This window comes from Mastacembelus armatus, chromosome 19 (assembly GCF_900324485.2).
Source record: "Mastacembelus armatus chromosome 19, fMasArm1.2, whole genome shotgun sequence".
NCBI lineage: Eukaryota > Metazoa > Chordata > Actinopteri > Synbranchiformes > Mastacembelidae > Mastacembelus > Mastacembelus armatus.
This window is the reverse complement of record NC_046651.1, coordinates 5,524,997-5,549,934: the sequence shown is the minus strand read 5'-3', so window position 1 is coordinate 5,549,934 and position 24,938 is coordinate 5,524,997. Positions and strand designations below refer to the sequence as shown.

Here is a 24,938-nt window from a genome sequence, read left to right as displayed (position 1 = left end):
ACAGCACATTGTAGGGCAGCTAAACTAGACTCACTGATGAGACTTATATAACTGACCACCCTGACCCAGTTAGTCAGACAGTAATGGAGGCAGCAGGATACAGAGAAAAAAGCATTTTTAAAGAGCAAAATTATAAAAACAAAAACACCAAAAGCTGTACAAAGTTAGTCCACCCCTGAATTTCTTCTTCTTCAGTAGCAACAACACTTCCTTACTGAATGTATGCAGCACAACCAGGAGAGATTCAGAAAGCAATGCCCTGAAAAAAATAGCTAGTGTGTGGCATGGACGCATAAATAGCAATGTTGGTCAGAATGTCTGTCAGTCCGAACTGAATGACTGTGAAATTTGGTATAGAAATTCATAGTCAGTTAGTCAGTCTTTTCCACTTTAGTTTGCACTAGTGTTTGTTCTAAAATGTTCTAAATTAAAGCCCTGTCAGGAAATTACATCTACAGTTTTTCTACCTGGAATTCACTGCTGCATCTGTAATGAAAAAACCAAAATGTCAAAATGTTGATGTGGTGGACCAACTGATGGACTACCATCACCGCCACAAACAATCTTCCTCTGTGGAGCTCAAGACTTTACTTAGAGATGCTGTTATTGCACTGGGCATTCAATTAACTGCTTTCATCACCTTCGTATGTGAAACACAACACTGGCTTCACTGTTAATAACACACCAATCTGATGTGAGGGTGAGTCAGTAGACCTTGTGTGGCAATCCCTGTTTACCACTGACCTATTTTACAAACTATCATAATTACAAAGGACAAAACTAAAACTGGTCAGGGCGTGGGCTGATTGGCTTGTTCCAAACCAGAACATTATCCCTGTTCATTAGAGTAACACATTGCTCCCCTGAACCAGAGCTGAAAGCCAGTTTTCTTTATCTACTTCTTCTGATTCAATTTGTGTGGTGCATCCTGTTTGTGACTCTGTGGGCTATAGGGGAAAGAAGCATTTCCTTCGAGTCATTTGTGACACATCTTTTTGTATGTTAACCCTTTGGGTTTCTCTTCATGCTTTTAATAACTATGCCTGTCTGAAACATCACTGTTACATGACTTGTTAAAGGATGATCACAATCATATGAGACAACAGCTGTCAGTTTGCTCTGAATTAATGAGCATGTGAATAAATTAATGTTGATTTTAGAATAGTGATATCACCAAGTCTCAGTGGTTGCTAAATCTGTCAAGAAATCTGTGCGTATGCACAGGTGCCATGTGTTTGTGTGTTTCCGTGCTGTTTATACCTATCAGGCTGCAGACGCTCAGATTCAGGCAGCATGTCCACTGCAGGCGAGACTTTCAAAACATGGTTACATGCAGGAATATGTAGGTCATAGTGTATGTTCATCTTTGTGGTTTCCTTGATGAACAGCATTGGAACATGAATATTTCTACCACATTTAACTGGGATCTATCTAGTAGTTCTTATATGTCACAGAAAACCAAAATTGGCAACATGCTTATATTTTGTCCTGACTGATACAGCCAGCAAATATTCACATTTGAGAAACAGTAACTAAGCAATAAGGCACTGCTGCTTAAAAACTTTTAACTTAACTTTGCAGACGGCATTAGAGGCAACACATTTATCACCATTATTATTCTCCAGAAGCTGGCAGCACTAGTTATGAGACTGAGCAAGGGAACTTCTCCCACTGAAACTGGGTTAATAATGTTTTCAAAATCATACTGTCCTTATACGTGGCACATAAACACACTCGTATACTCTAATTGAAATGCAGGCTGAATGTGCTTTAAGTGCTGGGTATGCTGTGATTCACTGCTGCCCCCAATAATAATGCTCAGATGATGCCTGTGCTGCTCTTTGGGAAAACCGATGTAGCTCAACACATACTCAACGATCGAAGGGAAAGTGAGAGTCCAATCTCTGACCTAGTTTGGAGAGAATGGAAAAGTAAATGTACCCTGAGATCGAAGAAAAACTTTTTCACACACGAAACACGTACACAGGACAGACAAATCTTTCATCTTGTCATTTCATTTTTTCTTGCCTATAGACCTGCAGAGCCTCATTGCTGTCTAATCTGCCTTTTGGTGTAGTGAATGAGAAGGGGCAACTGGATGAAAAGAGAAAACATCTGTAATAAGTACAGCACCTACAGACAGAGGTGTGAAGTATAACAAACACTGGAGACAGGGCTGTTGCGGGATGTCCTGGAAATATGTTTTGTGTTTTAATGTGTATTAATGGAACATAACATGATTTTTAACTTCAATAACTTTTAAAAGCACATACAACATCTACATAATATCTACAAATATTGTCTGGTAACAAAAACTCTTTCAGTGATGCTGACATTGAAGCACAGCCATGATGGCTGACATTTTAAATGAATTCTAAAACTTGCCAAAGCGGATTGCTATTGTGTAATTTTTCAGTCTCTTTTTTGTTACTCTGAAGGGTGTAATAAGCACCCTGTAAAAGAAATAGCTAATACAACCATGACTATTTCTTTTGTCCATGAAGCTGTCTTGAGATATACATTTGACTCTCCTTCTGCTGCTACACTGTCCACCTATACATTCTGTAATCTCAGCCACAGCTTAATGGCAGCAAGGTAGCAGGGTCAGCTGGGAGCAGAGTGATGTGGTTTCGCCTGCGGCAGAGTGACATTTTGAAACTTTGAGTATCGCTGTTCTGCGTTCTTCATAGGCTAATTTAGACTATAATTAGTATAATCAGAAATGTGACTTACACACTGAAGTAACTTATGTTTTTTTCTGTTCAACAAGGCTGTTTTGCTAAAAGCAACTTATACTCTAGTGAGACTTATAGTCTGGACAATACGGTAACTGTTCCAGTGTTGGTTGAACCTTGGGGGGGTGTGACAAAAGACGTTAATTAGACACAAACAGTTAAAATACTGTGAAAGAAAATACTTTACATAGGTTATTTGTCCCATATATTTGTTTGAAGTAATAATCCTTAATATTATTTATGACAGGGATTCAGCCATTCAGTGTACTGTGTAATGTGTAATGACTTCATTATTACTGGCAGAATGCATTATTCGTGTGGGCTGCATACCCACGCAGGAAATGATAATGTGGATGCTTGATGTGATAAAAAAGACTAAAGCAGAGGAACATGTAAACTTTTAAGTGCTTAAGTTAATTACTTTAAGATTACACTGTCAGTTTGGTGCCACAGCCTTTTTGTCTGGAGTGGTTCTCATTGCAAAAGTATAAGATATGTAATCACTAAAAGGACAGGCATCATGCAGCAATTTTAGCTCCCATCGTGGCAGCACGAGTCCAGCTTGTGTTCATGTATTAGTCTAAGTGCATCTGCTAATGCGTGTCAGCTAATATGCTGTCCATGTCACACACAGAGGCCTGTAAGTGGCCTAATGTGTGGGAGAGATTGTCTGGCACATTGTCTGGTGTGTGTGTGTGTGTGTGTGTGTGTGTGTGTGTGTGCGTGCGTGCGTGCGTGCGTGCGTGCGTGCGTGCGTGCGTGCGTGTATGTAAAGAGAGATTTTTACCCTTCTCATGTGCTTCATTTGTAACTGTAATACAGATCCACTGATACTGATACTGGCATCGGGTATCGGACCAATACTGTGCCCACTTACTCATTCACCAAAGTCACACACAGATACCACTTAACTACATTAGTTTCTGAAGGACCACGACTGTGATCAGAGGGTGGCTTGTCATTTTTGTTGTAATTTCAGAGTAGTGCCTAGAGGGAGATGTGGAGCTAACCAGAATCACTGTGGCTAAGTCTCTTAACCACAGTGAGGCTGTCGGCATTAGCAAGCAAGTATTATGTAAAGACAGTGCCGATGTGTTTACACAGAAAACGTTTCTTTTTTGTTTGAAATGTCTGTTAGTTATTTTATGTTCATTTTTATTTGTATTTATTTTTATTTATTATCCATCAGTGGATAATAACCTTCCAGTTCATTGCATTTTTAGCCTAATAGTTATTTTTGTGGTAGAAATATCGGTACTCAAATAAAAATACTCATACTCGGCGTGAAAAAAATGGTATCTGTGCATCCCTAAACTGTAAGGAGTGTATTCAAAAAACCTGATATATTATTGCCTTTTAAATTACACACTTGATGATAGTTGCTCATTTACACATCCAGCACATACAAACAAAACTTGACCTGTATCAAACATTTTTTGTCTGCTTTGGTCTCTACCAGCTGAGAGAAATATCTGCCTCTGTAGCAAGGTTGGTGATAATTCTCACCCAGTCCTCATGTGATATACCACCCACTTCACATACAAGTAGTCCGATAAACCATTATCAATTAAAAATATTGATTTTGGCTGCCTAAAGCCACTATCGAAGAGAAATCCTAAAGAGACCTCCATCTATTAAGAACCTGTGATAAGAGATTGACCGATACATCGATTTACCAATATTTTTACCGATATTTAAGCATTTTACCATAATCGGATATCGGTTTTGTAATATTGGATTTACCGATAAACACCGTCATTTTGTGGGTGTTTTGAGAATTGCGCACTGGATCACCATTACAAAGCATCTATTATAATAGTGTATTGTAAATACTGTAAATGCATCTTAAGTCAATATTGTTTTGTCAAAATGTAAAAAACATAAACCAGTGGCCACAATGGGACTGAAAGTGTAAGTCTTCATCTAAAAACACCTATTGGCATGTTTTGTTTTGTTCTCAAGCACTGTAGAAACCTGCCTGGTCTCAGAAGTAACTTATTAATGAAGAAAAACAGACAGACACACAGACACATGTCAATCTGCCTCATTTCACAGGGGATTAAACCATAGGCCTATTATCAGAGCTTTTGATTTGTTTGACTATAGATTTTTGGGACAGAAATCAGTGTGCGAAGAGTGAGGACAACGAACAGGTTGAAGCAGAGGCTGCTCTTGTTTCTTCACTGACTGATGAGAATAGAAAGACAAAGGTGACTGGAGGGACAGGTGAGGGAGAGACGCAGAAATAAGAGGTAAAGGAATCAATCGCTATCTTGATCAAACGTTCCCCTACAGAATATACACCACTAAAAGTGAATTGTAGTGCAAAGAGAAAATAGGGCAAAACTAGGAATAGAGTTGACATAGCTCTGTGTGAGGAAAACTGGGGGTTAATCGCTTTTATCGGCAGCCGGCTTATTAACCCTGGAGCGCTTGCCTAGCAACTACCCACGCTGGGCTCTGAGCAATGTGGTCACAGTTGTCATAGAGACAACATACATGGAAGGTTTTAGCCCCCACCCCACTCCATTTTTCAAGAGGGATGTGATTTGCAACTTAGAAAGTCTTCCATTTACAAGTCGCACTTTGTCATCTGCACCCGTCCTTCATGCTCTCGCTAAATTTAGAATAGTGTTTGACGTACATCACCACTTTGCCACTTTGGGTAATTTTTTCATTAATTTAATTTTATTTGTGTTAACAACTTTTTAAGTAACAATAAGGTTATGCTGCAAGCCATTCTTAGCTGCACACCTCAGCAGTGATTAAACTCAAACTGCACTTTTTTTTGCCACAGATGTCTTTTCACACACTTTTGTACAGATATTTTTATGAGGACACTGATTGGCACGATTTATTCCCCAGCCCCAAATATTAACCTTAACCATCTCAACTAAATGCCTAACCCCCACCCTTACCCTAACTAAAACCGGATTCTAACCTAAACCCTAAACCCAAGTCTTAAACCTCATTTTCCCAACATGTGCTCAGTGCCATGGCCTAAAACTCACAGTGTACAGTCACACAAGAACAGACACTTACATGAATGCTAAGCCAAGGTAGTTGGCAGTGCTCCCCCAGTACATCGGGTTCTCCATGATGTTGAAGGGAAAGCCAGTCACCTTCTCATCCATCAGGATGCCAAAGTAATCACCTGAAAAATACACACACTGAAAATTAATACAAAAAAACTCTGATGACTGAGTTCTGGCTGTACTTCATGCAAACACTGCATTTCATAATTCAAACCTGCTTATTTTTTATTCCTACAGGTTCAGAATTTGTCTCCAGGCACTAGTTTATTAACCCGTATAGGAAGAGTGGGATTCATTGCCGAGTTTTTATTGTTTCATACTGTTTCCATGGTTTCTACTGTGACATCAACCTTGTTTTAAAACTCACACCAGACAGATTATTGTCTGCTTGTCATGGTATAATCATTTTTGACAAGTTTCTCACAAAACAGCAACAAACATGCAGACAGTTCAACCTGATGATGTACTGCCAGGGAACTTTGGCACACACAGCCCTGTTACTGCTCCACCGACACCTGGCTGTTACTGATGTCATCAGTATGATCGCATGGATATGACTTCATGGGAAATCTCTGTTAAAATTTGAGAATTGTACCAACACTTCTATCCAAAAAATATTAAAAAGAAATTTAAATGTGTGGCACACTGACAGGAAACATCAATCATACCACTGATGGATGAAAAGAGAAGTATACTGCCTATTTTTGCCAGAGACCACTACCATCCAAAATAAATAAAGAAATAAAAGTAAACATTGGGGTAATTTTTTCTTTATGCACTCTGCAAATCATTTTCTATTATATAAACAGACACCTTCCTGAGGAATAAAATTATCTTAGATGTCAAGTCTGTGCTTACTTGACACTGTCTAAAATATATAAAACATTGGAGGCAGCTGAACTAGGACACTGCTCACTGTAACCTGAGCACTTACTATGGTCTGCAATGTAACAAGTTCCCCAGGTATTGTGTGGACAAAAACACGCACATGAAGTCTGACCCATTTTGGGCCTCAAGTATAACAGGACATGAACGTTCAAATACTTCCTTTTTTGCCCCATTGACAAAAACACATATTTGTGCAGCTATCCTTATGAGGATTGACATGTTGACATAGTCCATTCCCTAGCCCTTTACACATAATTAGACAATCAACACTAAATTCCCCTAACCCAAACTGTTATTCTAACCCTAACCTAAACCTGATACAAACCTGAACCTTAAAATCAGGTTTGAAGCCTCAAACTGCCCATCTGAAGGGGTGTAAGACAATGATGACCAGCCAGAATGCCCTCACTCTCCTAAAATGTGCTCACTTGCATGCAACAAATGTTTAATGGTCCTCACACTGTGGGTCCAGCAAGTACACACACAGTCCTCCAGTAGGTAAAACCAAACTGTTGAATTTCTCATGTGGTGCTGCTGATCGTGTTAATCGTTGAGTTATATAACAGTTTTCATTATGTTTGCTCATTTAAAACACCGCAGGTAGGCCAGGATGATTATGTAAACAAACATGTCTGGTTTCGAATAGAGAATAAGCTGTAACTGGTTTTCAGAATATGCTATCCTCATTTCTGACCTTCAAAAAGACTACCTGTAACACATTCAGATTTGAAAGGCACGCATAACATTTTTTTCATGTTCCTGCGTCACTGTTGTTTCATTGTGGTTTTGAAAATGGGCAACCTGGATTTGCTGAAGAATACTAGCACTGTGGTACCCTGGACATTAGAGAAATGGGTGATCAGTATAGGTTGTGATTGGAATATGGATCCCAGGCCAGCTGGCCACCACGTTAAGACTGTAATTTGATTGTGTTTGGATCTTTGTCTCTGCCCTGTACCATCACTTTGAATCACCAGGTCAGAGTGACTCAAAGGGCTTAATATAGAGCAAAAAAGACATATCAAATTACAACACGAATCCTCAGGCTATATCCTTCAATATGTGTGTGTGTATGTTTGTGGGTGTCCATGAAAACTGTGCTGCTAGATTGTGGTGTAGCATCAAACCCACCCCCATATACACAGGAACTTAATCCAGAGTAAACTGAATATAATCATCTTATTCTGGATTATAAATTAGGTAATAGATAAATAAATAGATTTTATTTTTTAAAATAATTACAAAAGTAAATAGATAAATTAGATAAATACATATGTCAAACTACAAGAGATCACTATAAAAGGAAGCAGCTAAATAGAAAAGCCAAGAGATACAGTATCACTTTTAGGAAACTACAGTGCCAGAGGAATAAGTATTCATTTTAATACAACTGTCATAGGGTGTGTTTTGAGTTCGGTTTTGGACTTTTATTTTGGTTTATTTCCTGTATAGTGCCTATGCTTGTCTTAAGTAGCTTTATCTTTGATTGTGGGAATGAGTTGCACCTGTGTCAGATTAGTTATATATTACAGTATAATATATTATACATATTAAAGCTGATATTTTAGCCTTGATGTTTCTTTAGCATCAGTGGTGGTTTATCTACAAGATGTTATGGTTGGATGAACCTATATCTAGCTGCTACCACCATCACTAACCTCTCCTGCAAGTACACAAGTGCACTGTGGTCACTCAATGGTCAGGTTGTACAGGTTGGTTTGTTAACAATGCACGTGTTTCTTTTCTATAGGGAAAAAAAATAAAGCTAACATGCTGCGATTATTCTTTACATGTGCACCACCAGCAAACTGAACAATCTGTTCCCTTACTCCTCTATGCTTATATCAACATAGCCCCAGACTGTAACACTGGCCTTCTATTCAAATGTTGTGTCAAAGCCCAAACTGAGAAAACAAGCCAAGTATCTTCACTGAAATGTTTTTTATCTGGTCCCTATAATGTTTATTTGATACTCACCTAGGAAGGTTCCAGTGAATCCCAGAGCGAGGAAGCTGCTGACCACCAATAGAGTGCCCAGCACCATGAGAGCTATGCCAACAGAGAAGACAACCAGTCTGTCCATCACCTCCCACCTGGCCTGGGCCTTCATTGCCTCTGTCATACTGCAGAAGGAAAAAAAAAAAATCATAGCCATCTTTACTTGTACATGTACTTTACGTGTATTGCTGTCAATCAGGTGCACCTTGAGCAGTAGATTTATAATGCAAAGTTTATGGACACAATTGTCCATAAGATGCTTATTGTGGACTCAAGCAAGAACACATACTCCTGCTTGTAGCTGGGGTTGTAATTGTGTAAGTATCCAGTCAATAATCAAACTACTCGGCAAATAGAAATTTTGATGACAATATGGAGGTTCATCATGTGAGAAACATGAAAGTCTGTACAAAGTTTTGTGCCAATCCAACAAGTCTATATGTTTGTTTATTATTATATTACACACCATTTTTTTACATATTCCACCTTGATGTTATCTTACCTACTGTAATAACACTTGAATAATGTAACATACATTTTTTTTCCAGGCTCATCAAGAGAAATTCCCTCATTCACTGACTCGCTTACTGGATCCACCTTATGCAACCTCCAACTTCCAACATCAAACTGTGTTATCTCAGTTCAAAATGTCAGACCTGTAACTAGCGGTTTACTGACAAAACAGGAAGCAAGTCTCAATGCATCACATTTTTGTAGCCTACAGAAGCATCCATCTTTACAGACATAATCAGGCTTCACCTTTTTATGTCTTTTTAAAACCAGACTCAACAAGTCTCTTCTTATCACCTCTCCCACCACTTCTTTCAATGCATCAATTTTGTGTGTGTGTGTGAGACTGCTGAAAGATGTTGCTTGTTAGCAAGAGTGCTTTTAATGGTCTCCTTCGTCAATTCGAAAGTAGTCTGTACTGACAGATCACATCAGGGTCATGTATTGTGTAAGTATGATTGTACAGTAAAAGCTTTTTCATTTTGGATCCACTGTGTCATCCTAAGATGTTTGGGTGGGTGAAAACTTTCTGAAAGAATGAGTACCTGCTTTAAAAGGTCCTCACCTGGGCCTTTATATTCCCTATGTGAAAGGATGGAACCTAGGTGCACTGGCATAACACAACAGTAAAAATACAAATGCTTAATTCATGTCAAATGTGCTTTTCAATGAATTGGACAGCAGCAGCAAAAGGATGGAAGCAGCTTATAACAAGGAATAGCAGATTAACTGCTATCCTGCTGCCTTTAAACATAGCCCAGTTCAAAAGTCAAGTGTTTATAGTGTTGAAAGGGTACTTCATGATGAAATCTATAATAGGACCCACACAGGTGTTGGTGCTGATCCAGCTTTGTGTGTGTAAACGTTTTAACACCTGCAGACAAAAATGGCTACTGAATTAAAACTAGGTTTGGGGTTAATAAGAGAAAACTGGGTTACAGGGTCTGTGCTGAGAGTCCCCTGGGGTTCTTCCTTTGTCAGAGGAAGCAGGAAGTGTAATTTGATTAGACTGGATTAGATAATACTTGATCCGCTGGCAGTGAAATTCACTTGCTTACTTTTTTTTTTAACTTCTTTTATTGTGCATGTTGTTTTGCCACATCATGCAAGGTAAGGCATACTGCTGGGATATGGATTGGAAAAAGATGGGAAAGTGGGTCTGTGGGACGGAGTTATGGGCAAGGGGTTAGCGGACGTGATGGACTGACCACCGCATGTACCATAATACCTGATGACGTGTCACTGCTGATGGAGTTTCTAGAAATACTGGTAACCTTTCATTAAAAAAAAAAGTTCAATGATACATACTTTTGTAATTTTACCCCTTTTACATTATTTTTCTGTCCAATTTACACACATTTTTGTGTCATTTTTGACTATAGTACATGTTAATGCAACAGGGATGATGGCACTAGATGATAGGGAATTAAGGACCCCCGTCAGTCAAAGCCATATCTGGTCTCCTTTTACCTTTTCATAATTTGAAATTGAAAGTCTGAATACAGAATAAGACAGCTAGACACAGGAGAAGGGAGGAGGACATGTATGAAGGTCAGGGAAGGAAGATTTGGTGTGGAAGTCAGACAAAGTCTTTCTCATGATTCTGTTTTACAGCAGAGCACAGGAAGCAGAGGTGATGATTTTTACATAAGACTATTCTTCGATAAGTTTGACCAGCTAATTAATCTTACTCTCTGTACAAATACTATGTGGCTTTCAAATCTGTAAATATTTAAATTAAAAAGCACAAAAGAAGTATAAAAATATATACTCTACCAGCACTGTGTTAATTTGATAACACATTTTCTATCAATTCAGATACTACTGAGAGACTCTTTTTTTTTTTAACGACAGAGGTGCTAAATGATTGAGTACTGGTCCATGCTATGTTAGGCTTTATGTTATAGGCTTTATTTTAATAACATAAGCAAACACATAGGAGGACAGTAACAATACCAAAAAAAAAAGAAAAAAAGAAATTAATGGACGTAAAAGAAGAGAACGAAAAAATGAAAACACGAGAGCAATGTGTAGAAAAATCTGGTAAGATAGAAAATCCAGACAAACAGAAAATTTGCTACAAGAGCATAAATACAGGAGACAGCAAAAAAAAAAACAATAAAAATAAAGACATGGGTTAAAGACAAGATGCATACAATAACTGTCGAGAGAAGTTAAACATGAGGCAAATGCAGTTAGAGGGAAAGTCAAAATATACTTGAGGAGGTGAAAGAAACAGGCAGGCATTTTGCCAGCAGCATACACCAAATAAAAGCAGCATGAAGAAGACAGTGGTTGACTGGAGACAGATGTGTAGCAAGGACCAAAGGATTGGAGGACAGGAGAGAGGACAAGCATAAGACGAGAGAGGGAGCAGCAGCATTCAGAAGACAGACGTAATAAAGTGTCATCCAATGCAAAGGTGAGCCTTCTTAACCAACCCACACCTACTGACCCAGCACCAGGTAATCTTCATTTAGCCCCTAATTTTTTCATCAGCTCAAACCTGTCACCCTGTTTGTAGTAATGTATTTTGGAGAAGACAATTGAAGCCTTGCAGCCAGATAAACAGCTTTAACCCACACTATTGAGGTTCTGCTTGGTATTTAGGATATTTAGAGCTTTGTCAGGCCTATGTGTTTTTGGTAGCTTTATTTCTCATTAGTTCATAGTTTTCACTTGTGTTCAATTAATCTTTGGTTCTGTCTATATATATCCCCTGTCATTCTTTGTTCTTTGCTGGAGCATTAGCTAACTTATGTTACTAGTGGTTGCTCTGTGTTCACTTGCCAGGTGAAATAAAATATTTTGTGTCCTGCATTTGGGTCCCACACCTCTCCTTCTCCAGCACACCATCGCCACTTAACAGACAGACACAGCCCAGGGTTCAAAAGACAAGAGCACTGTTGACAGCAAGGCTCTGAGGACTTTAGTAGTGTGGACATATTTCAGATATTTAAAGTCCGACAAGAAGCAGAGTAGCATTCACTGCAAAACATACAGTATACGTATATTTGACATAAATATATAAGAAAAAACTTTAAAAGCTAATATCACTAACGTGTTTACCATCTAAAGGAGTGCCTTCCTCTGGGGCACATGAAACACAAGACTTTACAGTCCCAGACAAGTGTTGGTGGTCCCTTAAAACAAGCGTGATACTTACACAACAAACCTAGTTTATTTATTTGGAATGTTGTTTCTGTTTTTGTGTAAAAAGTGAAAGCTGAAATATTTTATTTACTGAACACTGAACATATACAAACTAGTAAGCATAACATAAAATCTCAAATTAGCCAAAAATCATTGAAAGTAAATCTGTTTTTTTAACATTTCGGAACATTATTTGTCTTTTGAGTTCAGATGACGTCTGTAGTTGTTACTGCATCATTTTTATAAAATTGCTTTTAATTTTTTTATACCTGAAGAGCTTTTCTTCCCAAACAGTGAGCCGGAGAGCAATTTTAAACCTGTTAATGAGAAGCAATTGTTAGTCTTTTGTCAGGCTGTGATCAGTAACCACCTCAAACCAAACACAGTCATTTTGTGCTGTGCTGCAGTTATTATATTCTGTATTTCTCCTTGTCAGATGATAAACCAGGCTGATTTGGACAGTTTTCAGAAATAAATAGCCTGGGTTTAAAAACTCATATTGTAGAATACACTACTGCAATTTTATGGGAATAACATGTTTTAATAACTGGTTTTGTAATGTGGGCAATCAAAAACCCACATCCCACAGCTGCACTTGTGTCTAAACCACACAAAGCAAAGCAACACTTGCATAACTCAGTTTAACGTGTCTGCCAGTGTGTGCAGTGGGATGTGTTTGACAACATCTTATCCCATCCACATCCAGTTCTGAAACGGTGGATTAAATCTCAATCCTTTCATACAGTGAAAATAATATTGAACATACATTAAGATTCTGTGTATATTATAAATATGAATGTGTATGAAAATAAACAGAATGAAATGTGAAAATAATGAATGAATACACTAATGACTCACATTGGAAATGCTGTTTAGAGAGGGTCTCTGGACAAAGCAAAACATAGCAAGAGGATTCTGTCTCAGTGATTAGTGACTTTTTGTATAGTCATTTTGGAGGGGACAGGGTTTCTGAGTTTCCTACTTTGTTTCATTTACATTACGTTTACACATGGTCAGAGAATTAAAAAGCACCTATTACAATGTAGTTATAAAATCCCAGTGCACCAAAGACTGTCTGTTAGACAAGCTGAGGTTATTTTTTCTAGCTTGAATATATGATACAACAGACTATGCAATATGCAGTACACTCCATGACTACTAAACTGACGTCTTCCACATCTGAATGAATGAATTGTATTTTTACTTTCTCACATGGTGTGCTGATCAACACTCTCTAGAAAGGCAAAAACTGCTCAGACAGTTTGCTTTAAAGCAGCTAATTCCAAAAGCTTTGTTGCCCAGCAACAGACATCGCATCAAGAGCAAATAAATAAGCAAGTAAAAATAAAATTCTTACTGGCACAATATATGTATGGTTTTCTTAAGGTTGCTTTGTCACCATTTTGATCCATAGTGGGAGGTGTGGGAGCCTGTACTTCCACGGGGTGCGTATCAAAGCAGGTGTGGGGTCACACTGGCACATACAGAACCGTGGGCACAGATAAGGACCGAAGGAAGAGAGAAAAGAGCAGCACTGAGAGAGCTAAGACCGGGAGAGGAAGAAACATGCTACCAGTCGAATGTTTGGACACACTTTCATATTCAATTCAAAGGGAATGTGTGGGATGTAATGTGGAGCTGAGCCATGAAGAGACTTATACACAACCAGTGTATAATCAAGTCTTTTCTTTGAGCGACAGGAAGCCACTGTAGAAATCTGAGAACAGGAGTAATGTGGTTGTACTTCCTGGTTCTAGTCAGGACCCGAGCAGCAGCGTACTGCAGCTGCCGTACAGCTCGTTTTGAGAGCCCTGTGAACAGGCTGTTACAGTAATCTAACCTGCTAGAGATAAATGTTACACATGTTACACACTGCATTTGTTACAGTTGAAGTCGAACACTTAAAATAACTGTGTGTTCAGGGACATATGCATATCACCCCAGATATCACCTGGTCCAAACTGGCCCAGCTCACTGTGCCAGCCTCCACCTATCAGTGGATAACTTTCTGACAGACATGAGGCAACAGGAGAACTATGTCCAGCACCCGGTCAGTCAGCACAAGAGCAACGACTGCACTTTAGGGGACCCCTGAAGTTCATAGATGACAGATCCATTGTGGTCGATGCGTCTGTGTACAGCTAGGAGGTAGAACCGGTGGCCCTGTGGTGTGTTCACAACAACCTGGAACTTAACACAATGACAAGAGTGGAGATGACAGGGGGCTTGAGGAGGAGCGCTGAACCTAACCCCCCTCACCATAGTCAGCAGAACTGTATCAGCAGGGAAGACCTTCAAGTTTATGGGATCCACAATCTCCCAAGACCTGAAGTGGACACTTAATATCAGCTCCACCATGAGGAAGGCACAGCACATGATGTTCTTCCTGTATCAGCTCATGAAGTTCAACCTGCCCCAGGACCTGCTGGCACGGTTCTACAGAGGAATCACTGAGTCTGTTCACTTTTTGTCCATAAATGTGCGGTTTGGTCTGCAGAAAGAATCATTGATGCCAACCTTCCTTCCATCAAAGACCTGTACATCTCACTGCTTAAGAGGAGGGCAGAGAAAATCTCTACAGACCCCTCACATCGTGGTCACAAACTGTTTGAACTTCTCCTCTCTGGACTGTGCTACACAACACTGCACGCCAAAACAACCAGACATAGGGACAGTTTCTTTCCTCATGCCATCACGGAACAGAATGCAATAACTTGACATCACAAACTGTAAATATACATCAATCACAAGCTCTTCTGCAGCTCTTCTCTATCTTCTCTATTTCTCCAACTTCTATTTAGTTTAATTTATTTTTTTAATTTTGTTTGTCTTAAACCGCTACCTTACTGTTCATTTAGAACTGACATCAGTGTTTACTTAGAAGGAGTATATTTTACATTTGGTAGCCTGTATTTCCATCACAAGCTTGGCCTTAAATTTCTTTTTAAAGTCACACCTGGATATGAATACAGGTGTGCCTTGAGACTTGCCCTTTGGTAAAAGAAAAAACACTGTTCTACAGCATCAAAAGGAGGGAGGGTGCTGTTTTCCAAAGCGAATGAAGCTCAAGGGAGTGTTCAAACTGTACTTGAAGATTTACAGAAAAATGGTAAGACATGTGGTCGGGTTTTGAGAGCAGTGTTGGATTATTCATTCCAAAACACTGAAAAAGTAGCCACATCTTAATACTCATCAGAAAAGTAATTAGTTAAATAAGATCTCACATTCCTTGAATATCTTGAAACATCAGAGGTGCACACAAAAAAACAAGTAATTTACTTCATGCACTACATATAAACAAGCAAAAAAATAAAAATAAAAAGATACATGTTTTTAGACAACATGTATACCAACATGCCATAGTGTCATGTCTGTGTTAAAAACTGAATTTTATTAAATATGAATTGACATGAAAGAAAGAAGACAAAAAGATGAGCAGAACATGGAAAAACCCTTTACCTGTGGCTGCGGTAGACATTTAGCAGAATGATGACAAAGGCCAGGCAGTAACAGGCAAGGTACGGGCTGCCAAAGAGCCTGCTGAGTCTCCGCGTACTATGTTCCCATCTTGCCACCTGAAAAAATTACAGAGAACAGACAACATTCAGTGCATTCAGACAGTATTCACACCCCTTCACTTGTTTTAATTTTGTTATGTTGCAGCCTGATAATACAATTGTTTAAATTTGATTTAATTTCCTTTACTAATTTATACACAGCGCCATGTAATGAGAAAGTGAAAACAGAAGCCAACAGAGACACTAAGTTTGTTTTACTAGAGCTTTTAACTTATGTTTGTTTATGCTTTTAAACTCTTGATACTGCACTTCACATATCTCACAGGGACTGACAGCAAAACATCCTACTGTACCTAAATGGTCACAGCTGCATTTTCCAAGATGTGCTATCAGTTATGCAACAAAAAAAAATGGGTTTCTGTCTGTCCATATAAATCCAACCGTCTGTGGCATTTCTGACTGAAACCATTTTTTATTAACTGACAAACTATAAAGTTGTCATCTTAATGATGTCATTGAAACAGACAACACCCATGGCAACACAATTGCTATGCAACATATATACATACATATATATATATATATATATACAGTGGGTACGGAAAGTATTCAGACCCCTTTAAATTTTTCACTCTTTGTGTCATTGCAGCCATTTGCCAAAATCAAAAAAGTTCATTTTATTTCTCATTAATGTACACTCAGCACCCCATCTTGACAGAAAAAACAGAAATGTAGAAATTTTTGCAAATTTATTAAAAAAGAAAAACTGAAATATCACATGGTCATAAGTATTCAGACCCTTTGCAGTGACACTCATATTTAACTCACATGCTGTCCATTTCTTCTGATCCTCCTTGAGATGGTTCTGCTCCTTCATTGGAGTCCAGCTGTGTTTAATTAAACTGATTGGACTTGATTAGGAAAGGCACACACCTGTCTATATAAGACCTTACAGCTCACAGTGCATGTCAGAGCAAATGAGAATCATGAGGTCAAAGGAACTGCCCAAGGAGCTCAGAGACAGAACTGTGGCAAGGCACAGATCTGGCCAAGGTTACAAAAGAATTTCTGGAGCACTCAAGGTTCCTAAGAGCCCAGTGGCCTCCATAATCCTCAAATGGAAAAAGTTTGGGACGACCAGAACTCTTCCTAGACCTGGCCGTCCAGCCAAACTGAGCAATCGTGGGAGAAGAGCCTTGGTGAGAGAGGTAAAGAAGAACCCAAAGATCACTGTGGCTGAGCTCCAGAGATGCAGTAGGGAGATGGGAGAAAGTTCCACAAAGTCAACTATCACTGCAGCCCTCCACCAGTCAGGGCTTTATGGCAGAGTGGCCCGACGGAAGCCTCCCCTCAGTGCAGGACAGATGAAAGCCCGCATAGAGTTTGCCAAAAAACACATGAAGGACTCCCAGACTATGAGAAATAAGATTCTCTGGTCTAATGAGACCAAGATTGAACTTTTTGGCATTAATTCTAAGCGGTATGTGTGGAGAAAACCAGGCACTGCTCATCACCTGCCCAATACAATCCCTACAGTGAAACATGGTGGTGGGAGCATCATGTTGCGGGGGGGTGTTTTTCAGCTGCAGGGACAGGACGACTGGTTGCAATTGAAGGAAAGATGAATGCGGCCAAGTAAAGAGATATCCTGGAAGAAAACCTCTTCCAGAGTGCTCAGGACCTCAGACTGGGCCGAAGGTTCACCTTTCAACAGGACAATGACCCTAAGCACGCAGCTAAAATAACAAAGGAGTGGCTTCGGAACAACTCTGTGACCGTTCTTGACTGGCCCAGCCAGAGCCCTGACCTAAACCCAATTGAGCATCTCTGGAGAGACCTGAAAATGGCTGTCCACCAACATTCACCATCCAACCTGACAGAACTGGAGAGGATCTGCAAGGAAGAACAGCAGAGTATCCCCAAATCCAGGTGTGAAAAACTTGTTGCATCATTCCCAAGAAGACTCATGGCTGTACTAGCTCAAAAGGGTGCTTCTACTCAATACTGAGTCACTCTACATTTCTGGTTTTTTCTGTAAAGATGGGGTGCTGAGTGTACATTAATGAGAAATAAAATGAACTTTTTTGATTTTGGCAAATGGCTGCAATGACACAAAGAGCGAAAAATTTAAAGGGGTCTGAATACTTTCCGTACCCACTGTATATATATATATACATACATATATATATATATACATACATATATATATATATATATATATACACATATATACATACATATATACACACACACACACATATACATATATATATATATATATATATATATATATATGTGTGTGTGTGTGTATTGTGTGTGTATACACACACACACACACACACACACAGCTGCACCTTAATAAATTTGAATATCATCAAAAAGTTGATTTTTTTCAGTAATTCAGCTCAAAAAAGTGAAACATCTATTATATAGATTCATTACACAGACATATATTTCATGCTTGTTTCGTTTCATTTTGATTATAACAGCTAATGAAAACCCATTTCAATTCAGTATCTCACTTAAGATCAATAAAAAAAAGTGTTTTTAACACAGAAATGTTGGACTACTGAAAAGTATGAACATGTGCAGCACTCAATACTTGGTCGGGCTCCTTTTGCATGAATTACTGCAGCAATGAGGCGTGGCATGGAGGCGATCAGTCTGTGGCACTGCTGAGGTGTTATGGAAGCCCAGGTTGCTCTGATAGCAGCCTTCAGCTCTTCCGCATTATTGGGCTTGGTGTCTTGCATCTTCCTCTTCACAGTACCATTTAGGTCAGGTGAGTCTGCTGGCCAATCAAGCACAGGGATACCATTGTCCTTAAACCAGTTATTGGTACTTTTAGCAGTGTGGGCAGGTGCCAAGTCCTGCTGGTAAATGAAATCAGCATCTCCATAAAGCTGATCAGCAGAAGGAAGCATGAAGTGCTCTAAAACTTCCTGGTAGACAGCTGCGCTGACCTTGGACCTGATAAAACTCAGTGGACCAACACCAGCAGATGACATGGCTTCCCAAACCACCACTGACTGTTCAATTCAATTCAATTCAATTTTATTTGTATAGCGCCAAATCACAATACAAATCATCTCAAGGCACTTTACAAAAACTAAAACTAAAAACCCAACAATTCCCTTATGAGCAAGCACTTGGCGACAGTGGAGAGGAAAAAACTCCCTTTAACGGAAGAAAAAAACCTCCAGCAGAACCGGGCTCAGTTTGGGCGGCCATCTGCCTCGACCGGTTGGGGTGAGTGGATAGAGCAGAGAGAAAAGAACAGCAACAATAAACAACAAATAGACACTGCAAGTTGGTGGGGCCAGTAACTGCATTGGCTGCGGCATTCTGGATTAATTGGAGGCTTTTTATTAAGATATTAGGACATCCAGATAGTAATGAGTTACAGTAATCTAGCCTTGAGGAAACAAATGCATGTACTAGTTTTTCTGCATCATTGTGAGACAGGATGTTCCTAATTTTGGAAATGTTGCGCAGGTGAAAGAATGCAGTTCTAGAAATTTGTTTTATGTGTGAGTTAAAGGACATGTCCTGGTCAAAAATAACTCCAAGGTTTTTTACAGTAGTGCTGGAGGCCAGGGCTATGCCATCTAGAGTAGCTATAATTTTAGAAAAGTTATTTCTGAGATTTTTAGGCCCAAATATAATGACTTCTGTTTTCTCCGAGTTTAAAAGTAAAAAGTTACTGGTCATCCAAGCCTTTATGTCAGTTAGACAGGCTTGAAGTCTGGTTAACTGGTTTGTGCTAACAGGTTTAATAGATAGATATAACTGAGTGTCATCCGCATAGCAGTGGTAATTAATAGAGTGCTTCCTAATGATATATCCTAAAGGAAGCATGTACAGGGTGAACAGAATCGGTCCTAGCACAGAACCTTGTGGAACTCCATAACTAACTTTTGTTCGTGTGGAAGGTTCATCATGGACATGAACAAACTGGAATCTGTCCGATAAATAGGATTGGAACCACTTTAACGCTGTTCCTCTGATACCAATCACATGCTCCAGTCTCTGTAATAAGATGTTGTGGTCAATGGTGTCGAATGCTGCACTAAGGTCTAGGAGGACAAGTATCGAAACAAGTCCATTATCTGAGGCTAAGAGAAGATCGTTGGTAACTTTCAACAGTGCTGTTTCTGTACTATGATGTGCTCTAAATCCTGATTGGAAATCTTCAAATAGTTCATTCCTGTGTAAGTGGTCTGATAGCTGCTTAGCAACAGCTTTTTCAAGGATTTTAGAAATAAATGGCAGGTTGGATATTGGTCTATAATTAGCCAAGACTCCTGGATGAGGCCTAGGCTTTTTGAGTAAAGGTTTGATTACTGCAGTCTTAAAGGCCTGTGGTACGTAGCCTGATACTAGAGATAAATTTACCAAGTCCAATAAAGATGAGTTCATTAATGGCAGGGTGCCTTTAAGCAGTCTAGTCGGGATGGGGTCCAAGAGACACATTGATGATTTCGATGAAGCAACTACTGATGTAAATTCAGAGAGATCTATAGGAGAGAAGCAGTCTAAACATAACTGAGGTCCTACAGATGATTCAAGAGCTACTGTAGTAAAAGATTCATTTATTGCAGGTATAGGAAGCATCTGCTGAATTTTATCTCTAATAGTTGTGATTTTATTTGTAAAGAAACTCATAAATTCATCACTGCTGAGAGCTAAGGGAACACTGGGCTCAACGGAGCTGTGACTTTTTGTCAGCCTGGCTACAGTGCTGAAAAGAAACCTGGGATTGTTCTTATTTTCCTCTATTAGTGATGAATAGTATGCAGTTCTGGCTTTACGGAGAGCTTTTTTATATGTTAGTAGACTGTTTTTCCAGGCTAGAAAAATTTCCTCTAAGTTTGTGGAACGCCACTTCCTTTCCAGCCTTCGTGATGCCTGCTTTAAGGTACAAACATGTAAATTATACCATGGGGCTAGTCTTCTCTGAATCACTAACTTCTTTTTCAGAGGGGCTACAGAATCAAGCGTTTCACGCAGTGAGGTTACAGCGCTGTCAACAACATGATCAATTTGGTAGGGAGTAGGACTGTGGAAACTTTGCGCTGGACCTCAAGCAACTTGGATTCTGTGCCTCTCCTCTCTTCCTCCACACACTGGGACCTTGAAATGCAAAATTTACGTTCATCTGAAAAGAGAACTTTAGACCACTGAGCAACAGCCCAGCCCATTTTGTCCTTAGCCCACGTGAGACGCCTCTAACGTTGTCTCTGGTTCAAGAGTGGCTTGACACAAGGAATGTGACAGTTGTAGCCCACGTCCTGGATATGTCTGTGCGTGGTGGCTCTTTAAGCAGTCCACTCCTTGTGAATCTCCCCCAAATTGTTGAATGGGCTTTGTTTCAAAATCCTCTCAAGGCTGTGGTTATCTCTGTTGCTTGTGCATCGTTTTCTCTATCCAACTTTTCATGAATGTTTATCCACCACTACTATGTCTGTTTGGTTAGCCATCACCATTTTGTCAGTCTGTCTGGTCCCACAGGATCTTAGCCTGGATGTTCTCAACCACCTTCGAGAGCATTTTCTATTTTATCTTGGGACCTTTGGTCCAGTTATTATACTAGAAGGGCCATTTTGCCTGTGGGATTCCAAGTTACTTGTAGTTATCTTCAACATCCGCTATGTTGCATTCTGGTACTACAACCTCCTCGGTTCAGACTACCTTCCTTCTAGTTACCAGCTGACAACAATCTGAATGACATGCCAATGTTGCTGCTGTAGATCCTCTAGTGGTATGTATCAGTGAGTCGATATTTTCTTCACTGCTGGCATACATGTACAGGAGGTGGCTGATGGCTGCTCCATTCTGTAATCGCTATCTGTAACCACTTTTGGTGAGGGGGGGGTTAGGCCAATGCAGAACAGCAGCAGGGACAATGCATCTCTATGGTAGATACCATACTTGATAGTGACTCGTGCAATTGCCTTGAAGCTGTCCTCTACCTTCGTTTTCCACATTCTCATTGAGTTCATGATGAAGGCTGTTAGAGTTCTGTTGATGTTGTACAGTTTCAAGCATTCCATGATCCATGTGTGCAGCACTGAGTTGTAAGCCTCTTGTAGTCAATCCAGGCTGTGCACAGGCTGGCCTGCTAGTCTTGCATTCTCAGGTAACTGTTTTGTCTACCAGTACCTGGTGCTTAGCTCCTCTGTTATCAATTCCTTTCACTCCACTCATGTGCCTACTTGTCTTATCTGATATGATGTCTGACATAGTAGTAGATGGATGGGACTGTTCCCTTTTGGAGGTCCTTCAGGATTTGGACCACCCTGGGCTTCAGTTAACCATTCAGGGTGGGTCCCATCCACTAGCAGCTAGTTCATTTGTGCAGCTAGGTGTTCATGGAATGAAGTTTGCTTCTTAAGCCAGTATGCATGGAATATGTCTGGACCTGATGCTGTCCAGTTCTTCATGTTTCAGACTCTTTCGTTGATATCTGCCACTGTAATGGTTACTGGAACTTGTTCAGGGAGGTTGCTGTCATCTATTCTTAGGTCCAGCTTTGTTGAGCATAGTTGTTATGTGATGCTTCCTTCTCCCATGTTTTTTTCCAATATGGTTAAGTCTCTAGCCTTGGGAGGTCTACTTTCAAGTTATTACCCTGCAAGAGTACACTTTTGATAGCTCATCCAGTTATACAGTGGGTACGGAAAGTATTCAGACCCCTTTAAATTTTTCATTCGTTGTGTCATTGCAGCCATTTGCCAAAATCAGAAAAGTTCATTTTATTTCTCATTAATGTACACTCAGCACCCCATCTTTACAGAAAAAAACAGAAATGTAGAAATTTTGGCAAATTTATTAAAAAAAAAAAACTGAAATATCACATGGTCATCACTAACAAAGGTGTAACTTTTTTGATTTTGGCAAATGGCTGCAATGACACAAAGAGTGAAAAATTTAAAGGTGTCTGAATACTTTCCGTACCCACTGTATATAGCATTAAATCACAGCGCTAACTTCAAAAAGAAGAGGAGGTATTTACAATAAGCAGCCAAGAACCTTCAACAAAAAATTCACTTTATAAAAGTAAAACAGACCCAGGGGTAGAGAGTGTCTGCTCACTGTTACATAAGAGGAAAAGATTAAGTTATCAAAAAAATTGTATAAAGCATTACTGTGACCAATGAAAATTACACCTTTGTTAGTTTCCACCAAATAGGTAGCCCAGGTGTTAGTCCAAGTGTAAAACTAAACATTGTGTAATAATCACTTATTGATTGTGAAGTTAACAGCAATAAACCTTAATGAGAATGACATGAGAACTGGGAGAGTGATTACAGCATAACACTTTGGTGACTTTCCACTGAAAGTGGAAGTGTATGTGACGCATTTTATGCTAAGCAAAAGACACATGTACAACATGCATGTGTGTGTACTAAAAAGATGTGGGATTATTTTTGTTCATTCTGTGCATGCAGCCTTCAGGAGTTGGTTATAGAAAGACACCCTTTACACTTGTTTGAGCAGACATTTGTCTTTTTCTGTCATTTCATCATCTATATAAGCATCAACGGATGATTATGAGAAATAATAATAAATAATAAGCTCAACAACACATCTTATTACCATGTGGAAAACATAGCAAGCATCATCCAACTTCCACATTAGCAGCACATTTTACCAGTACACTCTATTCTAAGCCAGCAGTCAATCAACATGATTTACAACCCTCTACAAGGTGGAGAACTACACTAACAATACTGTTCTGTAGAGAGGCTACTGATGCTGGTATCAAATCATCAATCAAGCCATGGAAATAACAGAAGGCAGAGATGAGGCAGAGGTGCCAGCTTGGCAGAACTAACAGCTCTCTAAGACAAATTCAATTAAGGCTTATCTAACAGGCTCCTCCTGCATGCCCATCAGCCCACTTAAATCTGAGATGCAGGCACTTGAATGGGTTTGAAGTCAGGACATTAGGAAGACATCTGATGGCTAGGGACTTCTGACGTCTGATGCTCCTTAATGGACGAACATGTAAGCAGGAGATGGGGAAAATATAGCACAGTGATAACAATAAAACTTATGTAATACTATAGTGTGAAAGGAGTACTTTTGAGTACCTTGTGCTGCGTTAATTTTCAAGCCCTGTACGGAGAAATTCTCCTACTTGGAGTGTGATTCACACAGACTGATCAGTCACTGGTGGTCCATCCTTTTTATTAACATACAGTGTGTTTAATGAGCGACATCATGCACACAGGCACAAATGCACATGCACGCACAGCCAAGTGCACTAATGCATGCATGTGTGCTGTCCTGGAGTCAAAAGGAGAAAAAGAACAAGAACATAAATGGATCACATGCACACCAGAGACATCCTGATTAAAGCCTCCTTAATTCAGAAAACACTAATTAAATATTTAATTATTTGGAGATTCATGGACATTTTGTCAATAGCAGTGCAGAAGGTACTGGAAGGTAGAGGTCGATCGATATGTTTTTTTTTATGGCTGATGCTGATACAATCTTTAGAAGTCAGGACAGCCGATGTCCGATATGCGATGCTGATTTTTTTTTAAGTTGGCCTGGGTTTCTTTTACTGGTTATTCAGGTATTAATTGGTCGATGTGAGCATACACTCTTTCAATGAAACTATGCTAATAATAATGTGCATACTAATGCACAAGAATAAAAATGTGGGGTCAGGACAATTTCATTTTTAAATATGCTGGAGGTTTTTATTACTACAGATGTAAAAACATTATTACTGTTATCACAGCCAGTATCCTAACAAGCACCTTTGTTTACTTTTGAGAGCTTGTCACTTAAACAATATACTGAACACTGTCAAAATCACAAAGAAGCTGCCAACACCTGTGTCTCTGAACTTAAACTCAGCAAATTCAACAGCAGGGCTGAGTTTTAAAATATGAACATGCTTAACAACCAACAGATTTCTTAATGCTATCCAATCTGAAGAAAAACAACAACATTATCGACCACTGTTTCCAGTGCCTACTGATGTGACACAGACACAGACACAGACACACAGACACACTTACTTGCCTACACTGCATGGGTACATGTGAGGTCACATCAACCTTCCAATCAGTGTAATTGAGTCC

General features: G+C 39.4%; 1 protein-coding gene across 2 annotated transcripts in view; it reads right to left on the bottom strand.

Annotated features, from left to right (window-relative positions):
• Window positions 1-24,938, bottom strand: part of pemt (phosphatidylethanolamine N-methyltransferase) — a 44,583-nt gene that overhangs the window by 6,640 nt on the left and 13,005 nt on the right. For both annotated transcript variants that reach the window (XM_026314717.2, XM_026314715.1), the window contains exons 3-5: window positions 15,779-15,894; window positions 8,636-8,781; window positions 5,778-5,889 (exon numbers count right to left, since the gene is read on the bottom strand). In XM_026314717.2, coding sequence (XP_026170502.1) covers window positions 5,778-5,889; window positions 8,636-8,781; window positions 15,779-15,894 — 374 coding nt within the window. The remainder of the gene's footprint in view (window positions 1-5,777; window positions 5,890-8,635; window positions 8,782-15,778; window positions 15,895-24,938) is intronic.